Source organism: Candoia aspera, chromosome 5 (assembly GCF_035149785.1).
Source record: "Candoia aspera isolate rCanAsp1 chromosome 5, rCanAsp1.hap2, whole genome shotgun sequence".
Classification (NCBI taxonomy): Eukaryota; Metazoa; Chordata; class Lepidosauria; order Squamata; family Boidae; genus Candoia; species Candoia aspera.
In genome coordinates, this window is record NC_086157.1 from 104830103 (window position 1) to 104851212 (window position 21110).

At 41.5% G+C, this 21110-nt stretch overlaps 1 protein-coding gene across 1 annotated transcript in view; it reads right to left on the reverse strand.

Annotated features, from left to right (window-relative positions):
• DLG2 (discs large MAGUK scaffold protein 2) overlaps nucleotides 1-21110 on the reverse strand; it is an 803998-nt gene that overhangs the window by 167536 nt on the left and 615352 nt on the right. The window contains exons 12-13 of the mRNA XM_063304740.1: nucleotides 20681-20749; nucleotides 17921-18077 (exon numbers count right to left, since the gene is read on the reverse strand). Coding sequence (XP_063160810.1) covers nucleotides 17921-18077; nucleotides 20681-20749 — 226 coding nt within the window. The remainder of the gene's footprint in view (nucleotides 1-17920; nucleotides 18078-20680; nucleotides 20750-21110) is intronic.

The following is a 21110-nucleotide window of genomic DNA, read 5'->3' on the forward strand; positions in this document are numbered from 1 at the left end:
CTTGGTGTGTGACTTTTTTGACCTCTCCTGGGCTAAAGGCTTTCCCAGCATTCTGCAACAGGTTATGGGCCCAGTAAAACAACGCAGTAAAACCCAGAGAGAAAAGAGAGATCAACTCCACACCTCATGCACAATTTAAAGGCAGGTAGCAAAGACCTGTGAAGATTTTCTTTGGAGCCACCTGGAGATTTTCCAGCAACTGCCGGTCTGCAGGACTTAGAAGCTAGCTGAGGTGCCTTGCAAAAGAAGGAAGAAGCCATGGCTGCCTCCCAGCCCTCAGCGATGTCTCTGGAGCGCCTATCAGAGACCAACTATTTGAATTGGGCCCTGAAGATGGAGATGTATCTTCGCAGAGAGAATCTTTGGCTGCAAATTGGTGAGCAAACCCCCCAAAATCCCAGTGCTGAATGGCTGAGACAGGATGAGCGGGCTAGAGCCACCATTATCTTGGGAGTTGAGGACAATCAGCTAGTCCACGTGCGAGGCATGCAGTCTGCAAAGCAACTTTGGGACGCTTTGAGAGACTTATATGTAAAGGCAACAGCAGGGAGTAAAGTTACTCTGACGAAAAAGCTGTACAGAGCCTACCTTGCAGAAGGAGAAAGCCTTCCTGAGCACCTGCATTATATTCAGCAGCTGTTTGTTGAGTTGCAGGAGAGAGGAATGGAATTTACACCTCTCACAAAATCCTATATCCTCCTGTCCTCACTGAATGCAACGTGGGACACGCTGATTTGTACCCTGGAGGCTATGCCTGAAGCAGACCTCACCCCATCGTATGTTACACAGCGCTTACTCGCTGAATGGGAGAAGAGAGAGGAAAGATCCCCCCCCATCTCTTCTGGAAAGCTGCAAGACCAGAAAATGAGGGAAAAGAAGGGAAAGGAACCTGAGGCCACAGCTCTAGCAAGCCAGAGATGCTTCACTTGTGGTTCAGCTGGACATTTGCAAAGAGACTGTGCCATGAGACCCAAGAGTAGAAAGACAGAGCAGAAGAACACAAGGGCAACACAGAAGAAGGCTCTTCAGACAACCCAAATTGCACAGGTTGCTGAGAAGGGTAATTCTGATGTAAGGGTGTTAGATTCTGGGGCCAGTTGTCATTTATGTAATTGTAAAAGCTCTTTTGTGTCACTGTCTAAAACTGAAAGACAAAGTGTATCTTTGGCTGATGGGTCTGTCACCAAAATTATGGGACAAGGTGACTTATATTTATCCTGCTTAGGAGAAACTGTAAAAGGTGTGTTGTATGTGCCAAATTTACAATCAAACCTTTTATCTGTGGCACAATTGGCTGCAACAAGGTATATCATAACATTTAAGAAAAATGGTTGTGAGATACGTAAAAATGGGAAATTGTGTGCTACTGGTATGTTAAAAGACTCCTTGTACATTGTGCAAAATGCAAGGAAGCCAAGCTGCAAGGCTGCAGTTGGCAACACACCATATCATGACCAATGTGTACACCTGATGCACAGGAGATTTGGTCATGCTAATATCAAGTATATAGCACAAATGCCACAGCTGTGTGCTGACCTAAAGATAAAACCCTGTGATAAATACTTAGATTGTGTAGTTTGCAAAGAATGCAAAACACTAAAAGCTCCTGTGAGTAAGCACAGTGACAGAGTTACAACTAGACCTTTGGAAATTGTACACTCTGATATTATTGGTCCTTTTGCTCCAAGTCTTGGACAAGCAAGGTATGCAATGACCATCATTGATGATTTCTCAAGATACACATTTATCTACATCTTAAAACATAAAGATGAGGCATTTGAGAAATTTAAAAGTTTTGTGACATGGGCAAATGGAAAATTCCCTAGGCCTGTATCTGCACTCCAATGTGATAGAGGAGGAGAATACCTTTCTCACAAATTCAGAAGGTTCCTAGTGGAAAAAGGGATAGAACAAATTCTTTCTAACCCGTACACCCCTCAGCAAAATGGTGTTGCTGAAAGAAAGGGCAGAACCTTGCAAAATGCGATGGAATGCATGTTAAAAGATTCACGATTATGTTTTAAGTACTGGGGAGAAGCTTTATCGACTGCTTGTTATGTTCAGAACAGGTTGTATAACTCTATGATTCAGGACACTCCATTCCATTTGTTTTATGGTGTGAAACCAAAGGTAAACCATCTTAGAGTGTTTGGTAGCACTGCATGGGTTCACATTCCAAAACAGCAGAGAAGGAAAGGAGGCCCCACAACAAAGAAAGCCATCTTTGTTGGCTATGAACAAAGCCAGAGGAGCTACAGGTTCATAATGGGAGAGAAATTAATAATTAGCAAAAGCGCTTCTTTTGCTGAACAAAACTGGGGGAGATTAAATTCTAGCTCTCCAGTTGAACTGACCACCACAAGAGAACAGCAAGGACTTGCTGATGGTGATCTTTTGCCTGATGAGGACAATGAGACAGATGCTTCTCAGGAAAGTGATAGGAGTCAAAATTTAAGCCCTGTATTACCTCGCAGATCTCAGAGGAGTAATAAAGGCGTTCCTCCATCACGTTTTCAGGCTGAAACAGTAAAGGCTTTTCACATATTCACAGAACCTGAGTCTTTAGAACAAGTGAATGCTTTACCACCTGAGATTGCACAAAATTGGCATTCTGCCATGCAACAGGAATTAGCATCCTTGAAAGAAAATAAAACATGGAAACTGGTAAATCTACCTCCCAATGAACGCTGTCTGGGTTGTAGGTGGGTTTTCAAACTGAAAAGGGATGCTGATGGCAAAATCCAAAAAATATAAAGCAAGGTTGGTTGCAAAAGGGTTCACTCAAAGGAAAGATTTAGACTTTGACAAGACTTTTGCACCAGTTACTAAAGGTGAATCAATTAGATTACTGTTAAAAGTTGCTGCACTCAAGGGAATGTCAGTTAACCACTATGACATTCAGACTGCATTTCTCTATGGTGATTTAGACCACAGATTATACATGCAGCAATCCCCTGGCTATGAAAAAGGGGAGAATCTAGTCTGTGAACTGCAGAAGTCAGTCTATGGGTTAAAACAAGCTGCTAGATCCTGGAACCAAAAAGTAGATGAAAAACTGCAGAATTTTGGTTTTGAAAAAGGAAAAGCAGATCCCTGTGTATATATGAAGAAGGACAAACAAGGCTGTATGTATCTGTGCATTTATGTTGATGATTTGCTGCTATTCACATCAACAGAAAAACAAAGGCTTGATTTTGAAGCCTGCATAAAAAGCCATTTCATATTAAAAAGCCTTGGAGTTGTGACCAATTACCTAGGTTTGGAAAAACACAGGAAGAAGAATGGTAGCTTTCTGTTAAACCAAAGGGGAGATAATGGTAATGTGAATGGAAAGACATATAAAGTCAGAGAAGATTGGTTTGCATCTTAATCTGTAGTGTAAAAAGGGGAGTGTTAAGGTTTCCCTACTAACAGATTAAGCTACTATTATACCTAATCATTTGGCCGGGTGAAAGGTTGCAAGTGATTGTCTCCTCTCACGTGCTTCATGCAAATAGCCTGGGGGAGGGGAGAATCCTGCCCGGACTTGTCTTCTCACTTCTTCTTTTTCTCTCTGCTGGAAATGTAGCTCAGCAAGGCTTGCTCCAAAAAGGGAGCTAGGTCCTTTAAATGTTTTGCTTTTGTTTTTGTTTTCTGTAAATAAATTATTTTTATAGAAATGCTTGGTGTGTGACTTTTTTGACCTCTCCTGGGCTAAAGGCTTTCCCAGCATTCTGCAACAGTCTCTGAGTTTGGTAGATCTCATGGGAAAAATAGTTTCAGTGGTGGGCAATAGTGATGCTGAACAGTCTGATCTTTCTCGGTCTTGAAACCCCAAATATTGCAAGACTACAAAGCCAATAAGATTATATTGGCTGATGATGATGGGGCAGGTGTACAAACCAAAATGAGGACTTCAAGAGAGATGGTAGGGACAGTTCCTTCAATTGCCTTGCAGTTTCTCAAAAGTGTTCTTTTTCCGTGTGAAAGAGGCTTCTGTTTTTCTACCTCATTCCCCAAAGTGCTTTCAAATTCCCCTGGCTGCTGTTTGGGAGCTGATGTATGATTGGAGATGGTGGAGCAGAGGCCACTGTGGGGGGAAGGGGTGTTGGAGGGGGGCAAATGTTAAAAACAGCATTGCACCACTGCAATGCAAGCCCCTTTGGTTTATGTGTCATGATTAGCTCAGAAAGTTAGCAACGTAGTTTTTAAGCAGCTGCTAGGCTCACATAACTTGCTATGCCCAAACAAATACATTATATTATGTCTTACATCCATTTCTTGTGCAGTGGATACAAAGCACGCAAAGGCATGGATTTAAGGCTTCTTTAAACTCAACTGCAAACGACTGAGCTCCTCTTCAGCCTAGAGAGGAGTAGAATGCTATGCAAATCTCTCCCTCGTCTGACAACAGAGAGAAAACTTTTATATAAAATGGTGTACCATACAAATGGAAATAAAACTAAAAGACACTTTGCCCCTAAAATACCCCCATCTTTATAAAGTGCCTTTTTGTAACGTTAGCTGGACAGGCAGATCTAAAGGACCACCATAATTTCATAGCAAGAAGAGCAGAAATTATGGGGGAGGAGAGAGAATCATTTGGTTCTGTTTGATTTTGGAATGAGCTCCCCCATCAAGGTACAGGTAGCCTCAAACCTTCTAGCTTTTCATGGAGCAGTGAAGACCTTCGTCTTCCCCTGCACATAGGGTCCTTATGGTAACTGAGCCCATTCTGTTAAGAAAAGGGAGCGGTGGTTATTTTCAGCCTGAGTTGTGTATGTGTATATGATTGTGGTGTTTATATTGGGTTTATATGTGTATATTCCACCCAGAGTCATAAACTATGAGTTATGCAGCCTTACAAATCCTACAAACAAACAAGCAAACAAACAAACAAACAAAGCTTGTTCCCAGTCATGGTGGCAGCACACAGGCTGAACTCAAACTTAATCAAGATTAGGACTATAGAATACTGTGGGAAGTGGGCTAAAAAAATCTTGGAAGAAGACAATGCCAAACGCCTTGACCATTATTTCCAAAACACTGTGCATGACAGTGTCCATGAAGTCACCAGGACTTGAGCACAATTCCAGGGAGAATTGATTTTGTTATTAGAAATGGCTGAGCAAGCATGAGTGAGTAAGGCAGCATGTGCTGCGGGCTGACCTGGAAGATAAAATGAGAGAATGGCTAGGAGAAGAACACCTAACCATGTATGGAACCAAAGTTGCTGAGGAGGAACCTCAGAAACAAGAGGGACCATCATAAAGACACAACCCAACACAGCAGGAGATATTGACTGCAAAAGTCACTGATGAAATTATGATTGCTTGAGGGTAGAGAAGGCAGGACAGGAGCAAATGTGTAGGAAAGGACATTTTTTTTCCTTGCTGGACAAGCAGAAAAACACAAGGCAGCAATATTATGGGGGAGAATGCCTTTCCTTTTCTGCCACAGAGATCCTGAACAAGACCTGCTAAAGGTCAGGTATAGGTGAGACAAAGCAGGGAAGACCTTTGCCTCACTTGGAACCACAACCTGGATAAAAGGAATATTAAGGAAAATCCATCAAAGTAATCAGAATGATTGTCACAACGCTACTGAAAGCCACACCTTGGTTGATTTCACCCAAAGATTATTGCTAAGGCCCTCGGATCTCTGCCAGTAGGGTTGTTGTTGAGATGGGCGACTATATAAATTGATGAAATAAATACTGTACATAAGTCTTACTGACATTGCCAATTTTCCTGGATCTCCAACTGGGGCATCCCTTATGGCACTTTTAACTTCCCACAGTGCTGCAGAGCAATACTAGGTCAGCTGCACTAAGGCAGTGTGCAAAATGCAGAAGGTTGGTACCATAACCTCAACTGAAATGCAGCCTGGAACTAAATCATTGGGAAATGGTTGAAACTTGATGGTAATGCCTACAAAAATTCTCTGCCTAAAAGGTGAAGGTGAAGGGAAGTTCAAGGCCTGGGAGAATAAATGAAGAAGAGCTCAGTGGCTTGATTCATCTTGAATTGTAGACAGAAAAAAACTGGGAGCCAACACTGCGGGTGCCACCGCATTCTGGATCAGTTGTAACTTCTGGGTGGTTTTCAAGAGCAGCACACTGCAATAGTCCAATTGGGAAGTGATCAAGTCACGAGTGACCATGAGCAAGGCTTCCCGGACCAGAAATCTAACTATGTCGAGTCTACTTTGGCGGCGGGGTGGGTGTTACATGACTTTTTCATGTGAAAATAGTCCAAGTGGCCAGAGACTGTGTTGGAGGGGCTCTATGGGTTGAAAAAAAGGGAAGGAGGGTGCATGGGGTCCTATGGCCTCAGGTTGCTGACCCCTGCAGTTCTAGATCCCTTTCCGTCACATGCTGCTTTGCATTGGAGTGACATCATTGGAAACTACTCTCCTTTTAAAAGACTTTTACTATTTTAAGTCCTGTTGTGGTTCAGAAAAGGCCCATGATACATGTTGAAATGATCTGAATTGTGTTTCATATTTCATCAGACAATTTCAATTTGTCTCAGTTATATTAATAGTTATCTGAGTTATTAAGGCTTCCTTAACCCAAGGAGAAACCAATCCTATGCTGCCACCTGGTGGAATTTAAGAGAAAATGTAACTAACATGAAATAAAACCCATTAACTGAGCATTGCAGTGAGCTAAGGCTTATCTGGCCTGATTAGTACTTAGATGGGCGAACACAAGGAAATCCCACCACTGTAGACTAAGTAGGAAAGTTAAAAAAGAATTCCTGAGTAATGCCATTGGCAAACAGCTTCCATCTTATTGCTGAGAAAACTTTTAATGTAAGTCATCAGGAACTGAATACAACCCAAAGGTAATTTTATTTTTTAATGCTGTATTCCTGAGACAATTTTATATTTTCATTCTAGTTTCTCCTGGAAATCTGCAGACAATGAGTAAAATTTGGGGAGACCAAGGCAAGTGCCTTCTCATTTAAGATTGGTTGCTGGTTAATCTCGCAGGCTGGAATGGATGTGGCAGACAAATCAGATGTTGAGCGGGAAATGTAGATCGGTCCCTTGCCTTACACTCCAAAGTGCCCTGAGCAGTTGGTGTCAGAATAGGGGAGGACTACTTAACCTTTTTATCTCCTAAACCAGTGTTTCTCAACCTCAGCACCTTTAAGAAGAGTGGACTTCAACTCCCACAATTCCCCAGCCAGTATGCCGGGGAATTCTGAGAACTAAAGGCCACACATGCTGGCTGGGGAATTGTGGGAGTTGAAGTCTACACATGTTGAAGATGCTGAGGTTGAGAAACACTGTTGTAAGAGTGTTTTAATAGTGTTGAGAAACACTATTATCGGGAAACATCTGAAGAGGACAAAACATCTGAAGAGGAGAGAAGAGCTTCAGGCAATAAATTAAAGCAAGACACTGATTTAATCAACTCTCCATGCCGATTTTAAGCTTGTTAGAGGAGCTTCTTCTGATCTCATTGTTCAGGTTTCAGTTTCAAAGAGGCAGTTCACATAACTTTTACATCTCCAGCCTGCATTTAGCTGAACAGGCTTGGGAAGGACAAATTGAGCTCAGGGACAAATTAACTCAAACTGGAGTGACTCTGGGTGATATACCACAAAAGAGTTAAACACAAATATAAGCAACTATTAAAAACAATTAAACTTATATAAAAAACCAAGATTGCAGGAGAATGGACACATTCTAAGCATAACACAACCAGCTTACAGGCTGGCTATTCCCATGGGATCCCCATGGTTGCTGGAAAAACCATGCTTAAGGGCTTTCCCAAAGGCTGGTAGGGATGGGACTAACCTCACCTCAGGAGCAAATCATGTTTAAAAGGGTGGGGACCACAGCAGAAAAGGCCCATTTCCTGGGTCCCGTCAGATGGAACTCCTTGGCAGATGGAACCCATAATGCACCGCTCCTGCTGGACCTGATGGGATGGGCAGATGTAATTGGGAAGAGGCGGTCCCTCAAATAACCCGGCCCCATGCCATGAACAGCTTTCAAGGTCAAAATCAGCACCTTGAATTGAACCTGGGAGCAGACTGGTGGCCAATGCAGCTCGCAGAGCGGAGATGTAACACGTGCCATCCTGGGGCACACATAACTGCCCACACTGCTGCATTTTGCACCAGTTGAAGCTTCTGGGTGCTCTTCAGGTAGGCAGCCTGATATAGAGAGCATTACAGTAATCCATTCTGGAGGTGACCAGGGCATGAATGACCATGAGCAGAGTCTCCCGATCCAGGAAAGAGCAAAATGGGTACACAATATGAAGTGGTGCAAAGGCTCTCCTAGCCATGACTGCCACCTGCTCCTCAAGCAGGGGTTGTGAGTCCAGAAGAACCCTTCTGGGGCAGTGCAACCCCATCTAGTACTAAAGACACTGAAGTCCTAGTTTCTGGAGGCCCTAAAAGGCCACTTAGTTTTGCCAGGGTTCAGCTGAAGACTGTTGTTTCTGAAACCACACTCCCATAGATTCCAGACATCAACAGCATTGCTTAGTTCATCCTTATAAACCTAAGGAAAGGTATTCTCACTCCAATAATAAATAAATACATAAACAAACAAACAAAAAAATATGATGCTAGAAGACAGTGTTTAGCTTTGCAGCATGCCAGCTTCCTATGTACCATTTCTCTAAAAATTAAAAGTATATATTTTAAAGAAAAAGTCAGATGAGATAAGGAGGTTGGGAAGTGTTCTGTACCATTTCTCACTGTCTTCTCTTTAAGATAGAGCAACAGCCAACACTGTACTATTTTATGGAGCTGTCCATAGTCCTGAAGCAAGAGCATTCAATTTCCAGGTCTCCAGGACATAGATTTTAGGAGTCTTTTTTTACTGACCCAGAAGGCATAGAATCTTGGCCAAATCCTGCACCATGTCCTCAAAAATAAGGGAAGAATGACTGGTCATATGAATGGTCATTCTCATTGGGAGTGAGAATGCCTTCCCTTAGGTTTATAAGGATCAATAATTAAAGGACAAAACAAGAGAATCCATTAAATATATATTCAATATATTTTTTATTTTTTATTTATTCATTTATTTGATTTCTATAGCCGCCCATCTCAGCAAGTGACTCTGGGCAGCTATAGAAATATATGGAAAGAATAATTAAGATACATGAAGACAGAGCAAATTAATTTAACCAAGTCAACATAAACGTTCTTGAATTCATCACCAAACCTAGACAGCCCTCTGGCTTGAAGAGATCATTAACATTCTGATATCAAAAGAGACAATAGAAAAGCCAAAAGACCAGAACACCTCCTCACCAGCAATCAACACCCACATATGCAAAGATTACCACTAGGATTAACACCAGATGAACAATCAAACAGCACAACATATCCTAATCAAAGAACTATTAACTCAGTCTTGGTTACCAAGCAGCAAACAACAGCCCAATCAAGGAACCCCCAAGGAGAGAACAATACCACCACCAACACAAGCTGGACAGTATATAAACTGAGAGCAAGGCCCACTCCCTGTTCGCACTGAAGATATTGCCTAGCCTGGCAATGAAACATCTGCAAGAAAACAACAAGGCTCAGAGAGCACCAAGGACTCCACAGTTCAACCCTGAGCTACAAATCTTCGCTTTGATTGGTATTCTGATATCACTCAGATAAAAGAGGTTTTTGCCTATTAAAAGATACCTCTTTTCATAACTTTAATCATTTATACTAAATTATTCTACCTTAAAAGGAAGAGATAACTGGAAAAATCAGCAAAACACTTTTATGACCTATTTTCTAATTTTTGTGGTTTCAGCTGGTGTGTGTAATGATTTAGCTAACCTACAACAACTTTGGTCATTCATAACCAAACATCTTTCTTTTTCTTAAGATAAAGGTAAAGGTTCCCATTTAGTCGTGTCCGACACTGGGAATGGCTAAATTGCTGATACAAAGAAATTGGTGACCCCTGGCTTCTTCTTGAAACCTAGCCATGTTATTGTCTAACCATGTTTCAGTGAATACATGTAGTATGTATGTATGTATGTATTTATGGTTTATTCCATTTTTTTATCCCACCACAATCTTGGTGGTCTTGTAGGTACCCAGGTGCCGAGTCATGGATGGGGTTATAGGTTAACACCAGGACTTTAAATTATACTTGGGACTGAACCAGTAATCAATGTAGGGCCCATAATATAGGTGTAACATGCTCCCAGTGTTGAGAGTCATGTAAAACACAGGCCATGGCATTCTGGACCAACTGTAATTTCTGGATAGTCTCTAAAGGCAGCCCCATGTGCAGTGCATTGCAGGGTCCATCTGGGTGGTGAGGAGAAGATGAGTTACTGTTACCAGGTCCTCCTGCACCAGATAAGGATGTACTTGGCAGATCTATATCTTGACTCTCTTTCCTGAAGGTGTATTTACTAATAGAAGTGGGACTCTCCATTGGCTATTTTTGCTTCTTTCGTCTTTTGACAGGGCAATCTGCCTCCCCTTATGGAGATGTTCAAACTAGATGTATTTTGCCATTCCAGGGTTCCAGTGATGTGCAACCTTGTTTAAGGCTATAGCTGGCCTTTAACCAGCATGCAAGGAGTCTGTGCTCCCCCAAATAACCAGGATTCTGGTAAACAAACAGGCCAGTACAAAACAAAACTTGACTAAAATGAAATCAATGAGATAGATGAGTTCTCCTGGTGTGTTTTGTAATTCCCCACGGTCATGATTAAACCTACAGTTCAGCAGCAAGTTGTACAGGTCCTGGAGGGCGTAATATAGCCCTTGATCCTCAGATTGCACACCCTTGATGTAAACCATTACTTTTTTCATTGCTAAACCTAGTGCAGTTTAGCATAAGGTTAACCGCCGCAAGAACAAGGACACAGAATGACCTCCCTAGTTCCAGAATGAACTATTACAGTAAAGGAAGCAAAGCTGCTAAAAGCTTTAAGCCTCCTGACACACAAGAAGGTATTGCTAGATGCTGTCCTGAATCTAAATTAATAGATTCCTGGCAGGAATGTGATAATTAATCCATTCATCACATATGAGGATCTGTGGTTTGCAGACTGCATGAATCTTCCACTACTTTGAATGAGTTCTGCAAATCTGATCCCCAGTGGATTCATCTACTACAGATTCCTCTCCATATTAGCCTTTCATCCTGCAACCTGCTGATAGTTTCTTGATGGGCATTTACGATACGCTCCTGCATGCTGATGAGTTGCCCTCCTGCATATTGGCCAGATTCTGGATCCTTTTCTGCACTTTCAAAACTTCTCCAAGGAAACTTAATCTCTCTCGATGAAATGCACCTTTGGACTTGCTTCAGTTAGCTGCTTAATGAACTTCATCTCTGGAACAGGCTTGTGCAGCTTAACATAAGCTTTGCACAGGTCAGAGATAGAAGTTTGTTTTTTTTAATTGTTACTTTTATTATTGTTCTCCTGAGGGCAACACATGAAGCTTAACTGGATACTTGCTTCAATTCCATTTAACAGATGAAACACAGAGCTTTTTTTCCATGTCAAGACAATGAGTCAAATACCTTGTCTTCTTGTATGTAGCATGACTACAAAGATAAACCCCAACGTTTGTTCCCCATATATTAGTTGCATGAAAAAGAACTGCAACGCAGTGGTTAAGGTGGGAATGCCCATTGGCATCCCCACCCAAACCTTATTATGCAAATAGGGAACCCAGTTGCTGTGCACAACCCCACACAGTGAACAATCCTGTGGATGCATTCACACAACATATTAAGCTTGTTGACTTTAACTGTGGCTTCTTTTCTTCTCTGTGTTGCTGTATTGTGTGAACTCAGACCATTTGGCTAGGTTTTGGTTCAGTATATTGTTCTGTAGCGAAACCATAGCCTGAAACAACTGAGGTCTCTATAGCAGGGATAGACTTGACTGTGACTGACCAGGAAATCAGGAGAATGAGACACACCAAAGAACGCAATGCAAGGAAGGAAGAATAGCAGCTGAGTGAAGAATTATTCCTTCTTTTTAGGCTAATGGAGCAGCTCGTACCCTTAAGAGGGTGGTAGGGGGCAACCTCAGCAGTTTGCCTCCTGTTAATTTATTAATTAGACAGTTTATATGAACACTCATCTCACTTACATGACTCTGGAAAGCCAACAGCAACAACAACAACAAAACAATCCAGGTAAAAATAGCTACAAGAATAACATTAAAACAATGCAGCTGAGTGGGTGCTTTGTATCTAGCCATGACCATCAAGGCTGACTTTTTCAGAATAAGCAACCTACTTATGAGCATCCACAGCATGTTCCTAAAATTCTAAATTGGACTCTCTCCCAGATTGTCTATCTTTGTTCCTCGTTGCAAAGAAATCCCAGCTGCTGGGATGACTTGTAGTGCTTGCCTAGGCTGGCCGCCGTCTCTTCAAGAAGGAAGGTTGCCATGATCATTCTGTTCAGACTGACAACACTTTGTGTCATGACCATCTTTCCTGCCTCAACTTTATTTATTTATTTATGTTTGTTTGTTTATTTTTCCAATTTCTATCACCTCCCACCTCCCCCTGAAAAGGGGGACTCTGGGCGGTTTACAAGAAAATTTCTCTTTCCTTACTTTCTCTTTAAAAATCTCCTTACAGTTTCTCTTTCCTTACTTTGAGACCTGGCGGGAGGTCACAAACCTTCAGTTCTGACTGTGGCTCCCCAATCAATGGTGTGCAAAAAACCAACCAACCAACCAACCAACTCATATTGAATAATTTGTTCAGGGCTATTAGCAGGGAGTGTAAAGAGGCAACTAAAAGTTTATAAAGTTCACTTAAATGTGGTTCTGGGCATCACTGTTCAAGCAAAATTCAGAGGAACTGGCACAGGTTTAGAAAATATCAACAAGGATGAACAGAAAACCGAAACTTAGCCTTATGAGGAAAGATTGATTTTTATTTTTATTATTTTTATTATTTTTAGTTGAAGTAGAGAAGGCTTAGGAGTGGGAATATGATAGAACCTTTCAAGACCTGAAAAGATGTTACACAGATATTGGTCAAGACCTGTTCTTTATCATCCCCAGACTTTACAATTCTATGAAGTATCTCCAGAAAATAGAACTGAGTTCTTATATCCCAGGCATTCAGCTATGGAGCTGCATAAATAGAAAATGTCATACAAGTAGCTTTCTGAGGGAACAATTACCATCATTTTGAGTGTCCTATTCTCGGAAGGGAACAGACTGCTGTTGACCTTGTGAGTCAGCCACGTAGGGGGCTTAAGGATATCAGGCCATCTGCTGGAGCCTCAAAAGTATTCTTACCCAAATTGACAAAATCTTCTAAGTTCTCATGAGAATGAGAACATTTCATGCAAAGTTATGCCCTTTCCTGGAGCAAGAGGCTTTTTGAACGGTCACTTGTGCCATGGTTACCATAGACTACTGTAATGCACTCTACATGGGGCTACCCTTGAAGAATATCTGGAAGCTACACCTGGTCCAGAATGCAGCCATGCGGTCAATCTTAGGTGCCCCAAGGGTGGCACATGTAACACCTTTGCTGAACGAGCTGCACTGGATGCCAGTTTGCTTCTGGGTCTAATTCAAGGTGTTGGTTATGACCTTTAAAGCCCTACATGGCATGGGGCCAGGTTACCTGAAGGACCATCTCATCCCCATAACATTGACCTGCCCCACCTGGGCATACTGAGAGGGTATGCTACGGACCCCTTCTGTTACAGAATTCCATCTGGCGGGGTTACGGAAGCATGCCTTCTCTGTAGTAGCTCCTGCCCTCTGGAACATTCTGCCCCTGGAGGTGAGACAGGCCCCTTCGCTCCTGGACTTCCGTAAACAATTAAAGACCTGGTTTTGTCACCACGCCTGGGGTGGGAGGGAGAATAGTCATTCCTAGGAATGGCTAGTTCCCTAGAATGGCCCTATTTTACTTGCGGATTTATGGAGAACTTTTAGCCATCTGGTCTTCATCATATTTATATTTTATTATGTATTATATTTATTGTAGAGTTTTATATTACATTGTTTTAACCGTGTTTTTTATTGTAAACTGCCCAGAGTCCCTCCTTGGGGGGAGATGGGCAGTGATAAATTTGATCAATCAATCAATCAATCAATCAATCAAATGTCATGCTAGGAGTTAGAAATCCAAGAGATCTCACCGAAGCCCTACATGAGTTAGACAATTGGGGAAGATGCAGCCTGGGACATGAATGCATGATTGGCCTCTGATGACAAAAAGGGTTTCTAACTCTTGTTTGGTCACTGAATAGATTAAATGCATTTGATGACATCACAACTCCCCCCCACCTTACATACTTGTGTCTTGATGTTGGACGTAAGTACGTAAATCATTAGGTTGGTGTTGTGATGTCCGGATGGATATTTTGTTGTTTGCTCCCTTTGGCTTTCTCTGCAGAAGTCTGGGCAGGACAATTTGTATCTTGGATGCAATTTCTGTTCTCTGAGAATGCTGATCAGAGGAGTTGCCCCAATGCTATTGACTGTACAACTTCCATCTTCGACTATCCATAGCAGTGGAATGCAAGTACAGGATGTACTATCCTGCATAAAGCTTAAGAACTGAACACAAGTCTTCTTATTAATAAGTAGATTTGATTTGATTATATGCCATCAAGCCAGTGCTGATTGTTAGCAACTACAGAAATAGACTTTCTCCAGGATGATCTGTCCCCAGCCTGGTCTTTCAGGACTTCCAGTGGTGTTAACCATCACTGCAGTAATTAAGTCCATCTACCTTGCTGGTGGTCATACTCTTCCCTTTCTTTCTACCTTTTCCAGCATTATGGACTTCTCAAAAGAGCTGGGTTTTCACAGAATGTGTCCAAAGTATTTTAATTTCAGCCTGGTTATTTGTACCCCAAGTGAGAACTCTGGATTAGTTTGTTTGATGTTCCATTTGTTTGTTTTCTTGATTTTCCATGGTATCCTCTGGAGTCTTCTCCAACACCAACATTCAAAAGTTTCAATACTCCTCCTATCCAGCTTTTGCTTTCATAGAATTCAAAAATAAATAAAATAATAAAAATGACACACATTGTTTATCTACTTCTGTGTACTTACTGGGTATGCTAAGAGTCAGAAAATGCATATAAAGCTCACTCATACTTTCTGAAGCTGGGGTCTTTGGCAAAAGCCATAGCCAATGGGCAGTTAGAAGGAAAAACTGGACCTCCAGGCACAGGGCTATTATTTGCCCCTTAGGAGTGAATGGGAGTACATGAGTAAAGTTGCAATTATAAACTGGGGACCAATGCCTCTTAGACAGATCACTCCTTAATGTCTGTAATTACTGGATACGTAGGCAGCTATTACCTGTATTAGAGCCAGTGTGGTGTAGCGATTAAGGGATCAGACTAGAAACTGGGAGACCGGGAGTTCTAGTCCAGCCTTAAGCACAAAGCAGCTGGGTGACCTTGGGCCAGTCACTTTCTCTCAGCCCTAGGAAAGAGGCAATGGCAAACCACTTCTGAAAAACCTTGCCAATAAATCTGCAGGGACATGCCCAGGCAGTCTCTGAGAATCAGACACGATTCAATGGATTAAAAAAATAGCCTCAACACTGGCCATCTTTTTTGGCCACCCTTCAGTGGGAGAAGGAGAGAGAGAAATTTAGAGACATACGTTCACAAAACTGTTGAGGAGCCTGAAACAGTGAAGCCTTATTTCTTATTTCCATGCTCTCAGTGTACAAATGAAAGAGCAATTATGGTAATGTCACAGGGACTAAATGTGCAAAATGTAGCCAAAAGGCTTTTCATAATCCATGGCAAATTTGAAAAATGAATTGCGGAGCTGCTGCTCAATTCATTATGACTGTAAGAGATAACAAGCCTGGCAAATCTTCTCTGAAGTCATGGCTGGGATAAATGCAACTGATTCACTTACAGTAGATGGCAGACTTGGTCTTTCCCTGCTCAACCACAGCACTGTGCAGGCTGCAAAAAAGCAGATGGCATAGCCTCTGCGGTTATGAAGAAGGGGAAGAGCACAACGTCAATTCTGAATCCTCTTCAAGGCCATCCTCTTGCAAATAGTAGATTGGTTACTGATATTGGAAAACAAAATGTCCTTTCCTACCCAGCCATGGAGCTCATAAAGAAATAAGTAAAAAATGAAGATGCAGGCTGCATTTAACAGGGTCAGCCAAGGCACTGTAGAACGATGGACGTGCAGAATTTCTGTTTAGAGCAAGAATCCAGATTAAAGCATCTCCAACAAGTGGTTGTCTAGCCTTCATTTAAACATACCCAATGAAAGGAAAGTCCATCACCCCTCCATGGAATTTATTCCACTATCTATCTGCCCTTACTCTTATTAAGTTTTTTTCTAACCTTCAACTGGAATCTGCCCTCCTGTAACTTAGTTCATTATTCCATGTCCTGAAACAACTGAGAATAAGTATTTGATTTTTCTGTGGGACATAGTTTGAGGATACGAAAGGTCCTACTTCTCAAATGTCTGTGGCCCTGCCACGATCCATAAAGACAAGATGGCATCAGGTATGTTTGCAGAGAGCCCGCAGAGACAGATCGCCTAACCTTTTTTTGGTGTAGTTCCTGGTGGCTGGACTCTGTAGTTAATCATCCTTCCATTTTTTTTTATTATTCAACCCACAGTCACAGCTTGGTTGGTACAATCTATCATAGGGACGGTCTTGGCAGTCCATTAAAGGCAGCAGCATCATTCAGGAGTATACATAGATAATTTACAGAGTTTGTCCATTATTCCATCTGGTTCTAAAGCAAGGTTGTACAACTTGAGGGCCCAGGGTGCCCTGTATCTCCCAGAAGGCCACAGGTACAATCCTCCCCTTATGTTGCCCCCAAACTGTAATGTTTAATGTGGTTGAAGGAGGAAATTATTCATAGCATAAACTTAAGGAATCACTTACTGCATTTGATAAAATGGAATCTGCATTTTGTTCAAGTATGTCTGGCCAAGACCCACCTACTTCTCTGTCCTGGCCATCTCCAATTTTTGGAGGGTGCTTCCACTCTAAGTTTTCTTTTCAAAAGCCAGAATTGGTCTAAAAAAGGTTGGGCAGTCTCTTTGAACTGACTGCCTTAAAGTCAAGGGCTCACTCCCCCACCTGGCTATTTCACTTGCAAAGTTAATCCTTGCCACTGAAACTTTCCCTTTGCTCAGCCAAGCCACCCAGCATTACTTAATATACAAGTCTATTGCAAGGAAAACTTTAGTGCACCAAGAATTATATAATGGAAGAAATATGTATTTAGCCAAAGTTGGCTGAGAAAGGAGGAAGACATGAGATCATCAGTCCAAAAACCTGCTCACATGCTTCCCTTCATCTCTCTACAGGACCACTGACACCACTCACTCTGCTGGAAGGATCCTGGAGTTTCTTTCTCTGCTTTTAAACTATATTTATTGAAGTGCTATTTCCAGTTGTTCACATTTCTTGTAAACCACTTTGGAAGGCCTTTTTAAAAAATTCTGAAAGGATTGTAGTTTTAATCATAATTGTATGACTGACTGACTGACTGACTGAATCAATTAATCAATCATTGTCCCGAATTTTTAGAACTGCTTTCTGCCACAAGGAAAAAAAAAGATAATTCTTGGGCAATGGGACAATGGGTGATTAAGGTAATGATTAAACCAAAGCAAATACAAGCCAACTAACAAACAGAATGAAAAGCCAGTGTACTGTAATGGTTAAGATGTTGGATTTGGACTGGAGAATCCCAGGTTCAGGTCCCATCCTTTGTCATGGAAATTTGGTGAATGACTTGGCCCATCACCCTCTCTTTCAGCCCCATACACCTCGGGAGGGAGGTTGCTGTTGTGGGAATAAAATAAGGGGATCCCCAGATAGGTTGGCTTGAGCTCCTGAAGGAAAGCAGGTTGTGGTGGTATATGAGTCAAACAATGCTGCATTATGTTTTTGCTTTAAAGCCTTACAAAGGAAAAAAAAGACAGATCATAATTACTTACAGATAAAATTTGATCTCCTCTCTGCAGTTCACCACTGAGGTCAGCTGGTCCACCTGCTAGGATGAAGGATACAAAAATGCCTTCCCTGTCTTCTCCTCCTACAATGTTAAAACCAAGCCCTGTCGAGCCCTTATGTAAGACAACTTTTCGAGGTTCCCTGTGAAAAGAAAAGAAAATTGCTTACGTCATACGTCCTAGGCAAAATATATGCCATTAAATAGCTCTTCCCATATTCTTTTCATAACAATATCACTTTGGCCAATTTCACTCTTTGTAAACATGCAGAAGCTTATTTAAATACCCTTCTACTTACAACTGATGCATTTTCCTATTAGTTCCATCAGCTAAACATTGACAGCATTTTATAAAGCCCTGTATCACCTAATTCCAGTGCCTTTTCCTGTCATCTGTAAGGTGCCCATCTTGCTTGTTCACTGTGCAAACAAATGCACGTAGATTGTTTCAGGGGAAATTTATCAACTGTGAAAGTTTAAATTCCAAACCAGGGTTTATGTTCCTGGCTATCCCCAGGTGCTATTCAAACCAGGCTTCTAAGGATAGAGCAAGTCCTAAGATGTGCTAGATTTCTTTGGACATCATGCCTAACTGTAAGGGTAGATTATAGCCTTTCCCCTTCACACCAATGCAGCAATTTTGCTTTTATTAGAAAGCTCCCATGTCTTTCTTCTCCTCTCAGAACTGATTGCAGCCTGATGATAACTTTGGCAGAATCACTCTCTCCTCCCTATCTGCAACCCTAATCCAAATTTTTCCTCCCTTGCAGAATCAATTCAATTTTTAATTGCATAACAGTTACAGAGCATAATTGTTACAGGCGGACTATGGGACAGCTGTTCAGTGCATGGTGCAAGCTTTTTCCTCTACAGGGACACCCTTCCTGGCAATTAAAATGTTTCAAAAGGAAGCAATTTAAAATCTAAATGTTACACAGGGTTGTGGGGCTGGATGGAAGGGGTTCAAAGTCACCATCTGGCCTCTGGATCAAAAATTCCTGTCTGCAGTGCAAAACTAGCTTACCAATAAATAGGTAAAATGAAACATAAGGGTTTTAAGAGGTCTTAGATCACAGCAGGTAGCATTGTGACTCACACAGTGATTGTTGATCGGTTAGGTGAGAATGAAAGATAGGACCTTGATATGCTAGAAGATATAATATTCCAGACTACATGTCTGCTTTGGTCAGATGCCATTTCAAGTCCTGTGTCCAGTTCTAGAGAACTCACTTGAAGAAGAATTCTGAGAAGATGGAATAAGTCAAGAGAAGGGCAACAAGGGTGCTGAGGGGACTATAAATATTTATATTTATAAATAAATAAACAAACGCTGTCTTACGAAGAAGAGAGAGACTGAAGGAACTGGGAAGCTTTAAGCTGGAGAAGAGAAGCCTAAGGCTGAATATGAGAGCACTCTTCAAAGAACTGAAAGGATTCCCTTGGATGAAAGTCAAGATCTGTTCTCTGTTGTTTCAGAGTACAGAATAATAGCTGCAAATTATAGGAAAGCAGATTCCAGTTGAATTTTAAGGGGAAAAAACAGTCTCTTAATGGTAAGAGCCATTTGACAGAGGAGCAAATTTTCCTTCATTAGATGTGTTTGAGCAGAGGCTGGGTATCCTTGAAGGACCCTCTAACTTGGACTCCATATGATCAAGAAGTTGGCCTCACTGGCCCCTTCCAACTCTAGAATTGTATAGTTCTATGGAATTTTTTTTTTAACTTGACCTCTATAAACAACAGTCTGCCCTTTATGCAGAAAATGTGTCATATCTGAGAGAACATTGGACCAGGTTTTTAAATCTGTTTGATACTTTTTTTTTTGAAACAGAGTTATTAAGCAATGATGACGACAACAACAATGTCCCTAATCAGCAAATAGAAGTGATGACATCAATTCCACTAGCTCAAAACATTTCCACCCATTCTTATATAATGAATAGCTTGGGCTGCTATCAAATATTGTCAGTGCTTGCATAATACCAATAGGTGGAATTGATAGGTAATCTCCCCAAGGATCAATGCTTGCCTCCCAGTTCAACATTCTATTATTTAAAGTCTCGTTTTAGTTGATCTTGACTCTTTATGACTTCAGGAAACATCCATGTAGGGTTTTTTTTACAATTGCCAGAAGGGGTTTATAGGAATCCCCCCCACCCCAATTTCCCAGTCTAGCCTATAAACTCTAGATATCCCTGGTGATGTTTGGCTCTGCTTAGCTTTTCAAGATCAGCTACAGTCAGATGTCATCCAGTTGAGATTCCTTCCTGTTTTTCCCTCTACTTATTTACTACACTCAGATTATTTTGGACTGATGTATTCTTGATGCACATTCCTTTGGAAGATCTGACTGTGTACTAACCAGGTCCAAGTATGCTGCCATCATTCTGAATGGGCAGATATATTGTCCCATTTCACAGCCTCTGAAAGATCACCAAAATTGGGAACACATATCTCATGAGGGACAAAGAGGATTGAGAGAATCCTATAAAAAGCGAATAGGTGGAAAAGACAACTTATTCTGAAACAGCTCTGAATCTCTTAACTGTCTTGAATACCGCACAGACTAGGGAGCAATGTACACACCATTCTGAGCTCTTAAAGAAAGGAGGTAGCATTTGTGATGTCATGAATTACATTCAGGTGATAGTGTATACCTAGACTCAATGCTTATGAAATAAAAAAAGCTTAAACAAATGTTAATAGTAAGGATCCAAACAACATTGTAATATAGGTTCCCCCTTACCCTTCTACTGAAATGGTCCTCTGGATATTCACGGTGGGAGGCTGAGTTACAGTACTATGCCTGGAATGACTGCATGAGAAAGGAAAAGAAAAGGAAGGAAAAGGAAAAGGAAAAAAAAGGAAAAGGAATTAATAAAACCAGCATGGGGTGGGTTTTTTGCTCATGGAGGTTCTTGGTCTCATTGTGACAAGAGTGGTTGGATCATCCAAAATATCAGGTAGCTGTAGTTCCCATGTGGATGCGCATGGCACAATTGTGCATCCAGTGAGACTGAAGGGAACCAAAAATATAAAATGGGGCAATGGCAGTTGATATTGAGGCTCTGACATAATGCAAGTCAAAGAACTCTTTGGGGAACATGGAACATATATGTTTGATGTCTTGACCATGCTTTGAAAATGGTTATCTTTGGCATTACTTTCCCACTTGG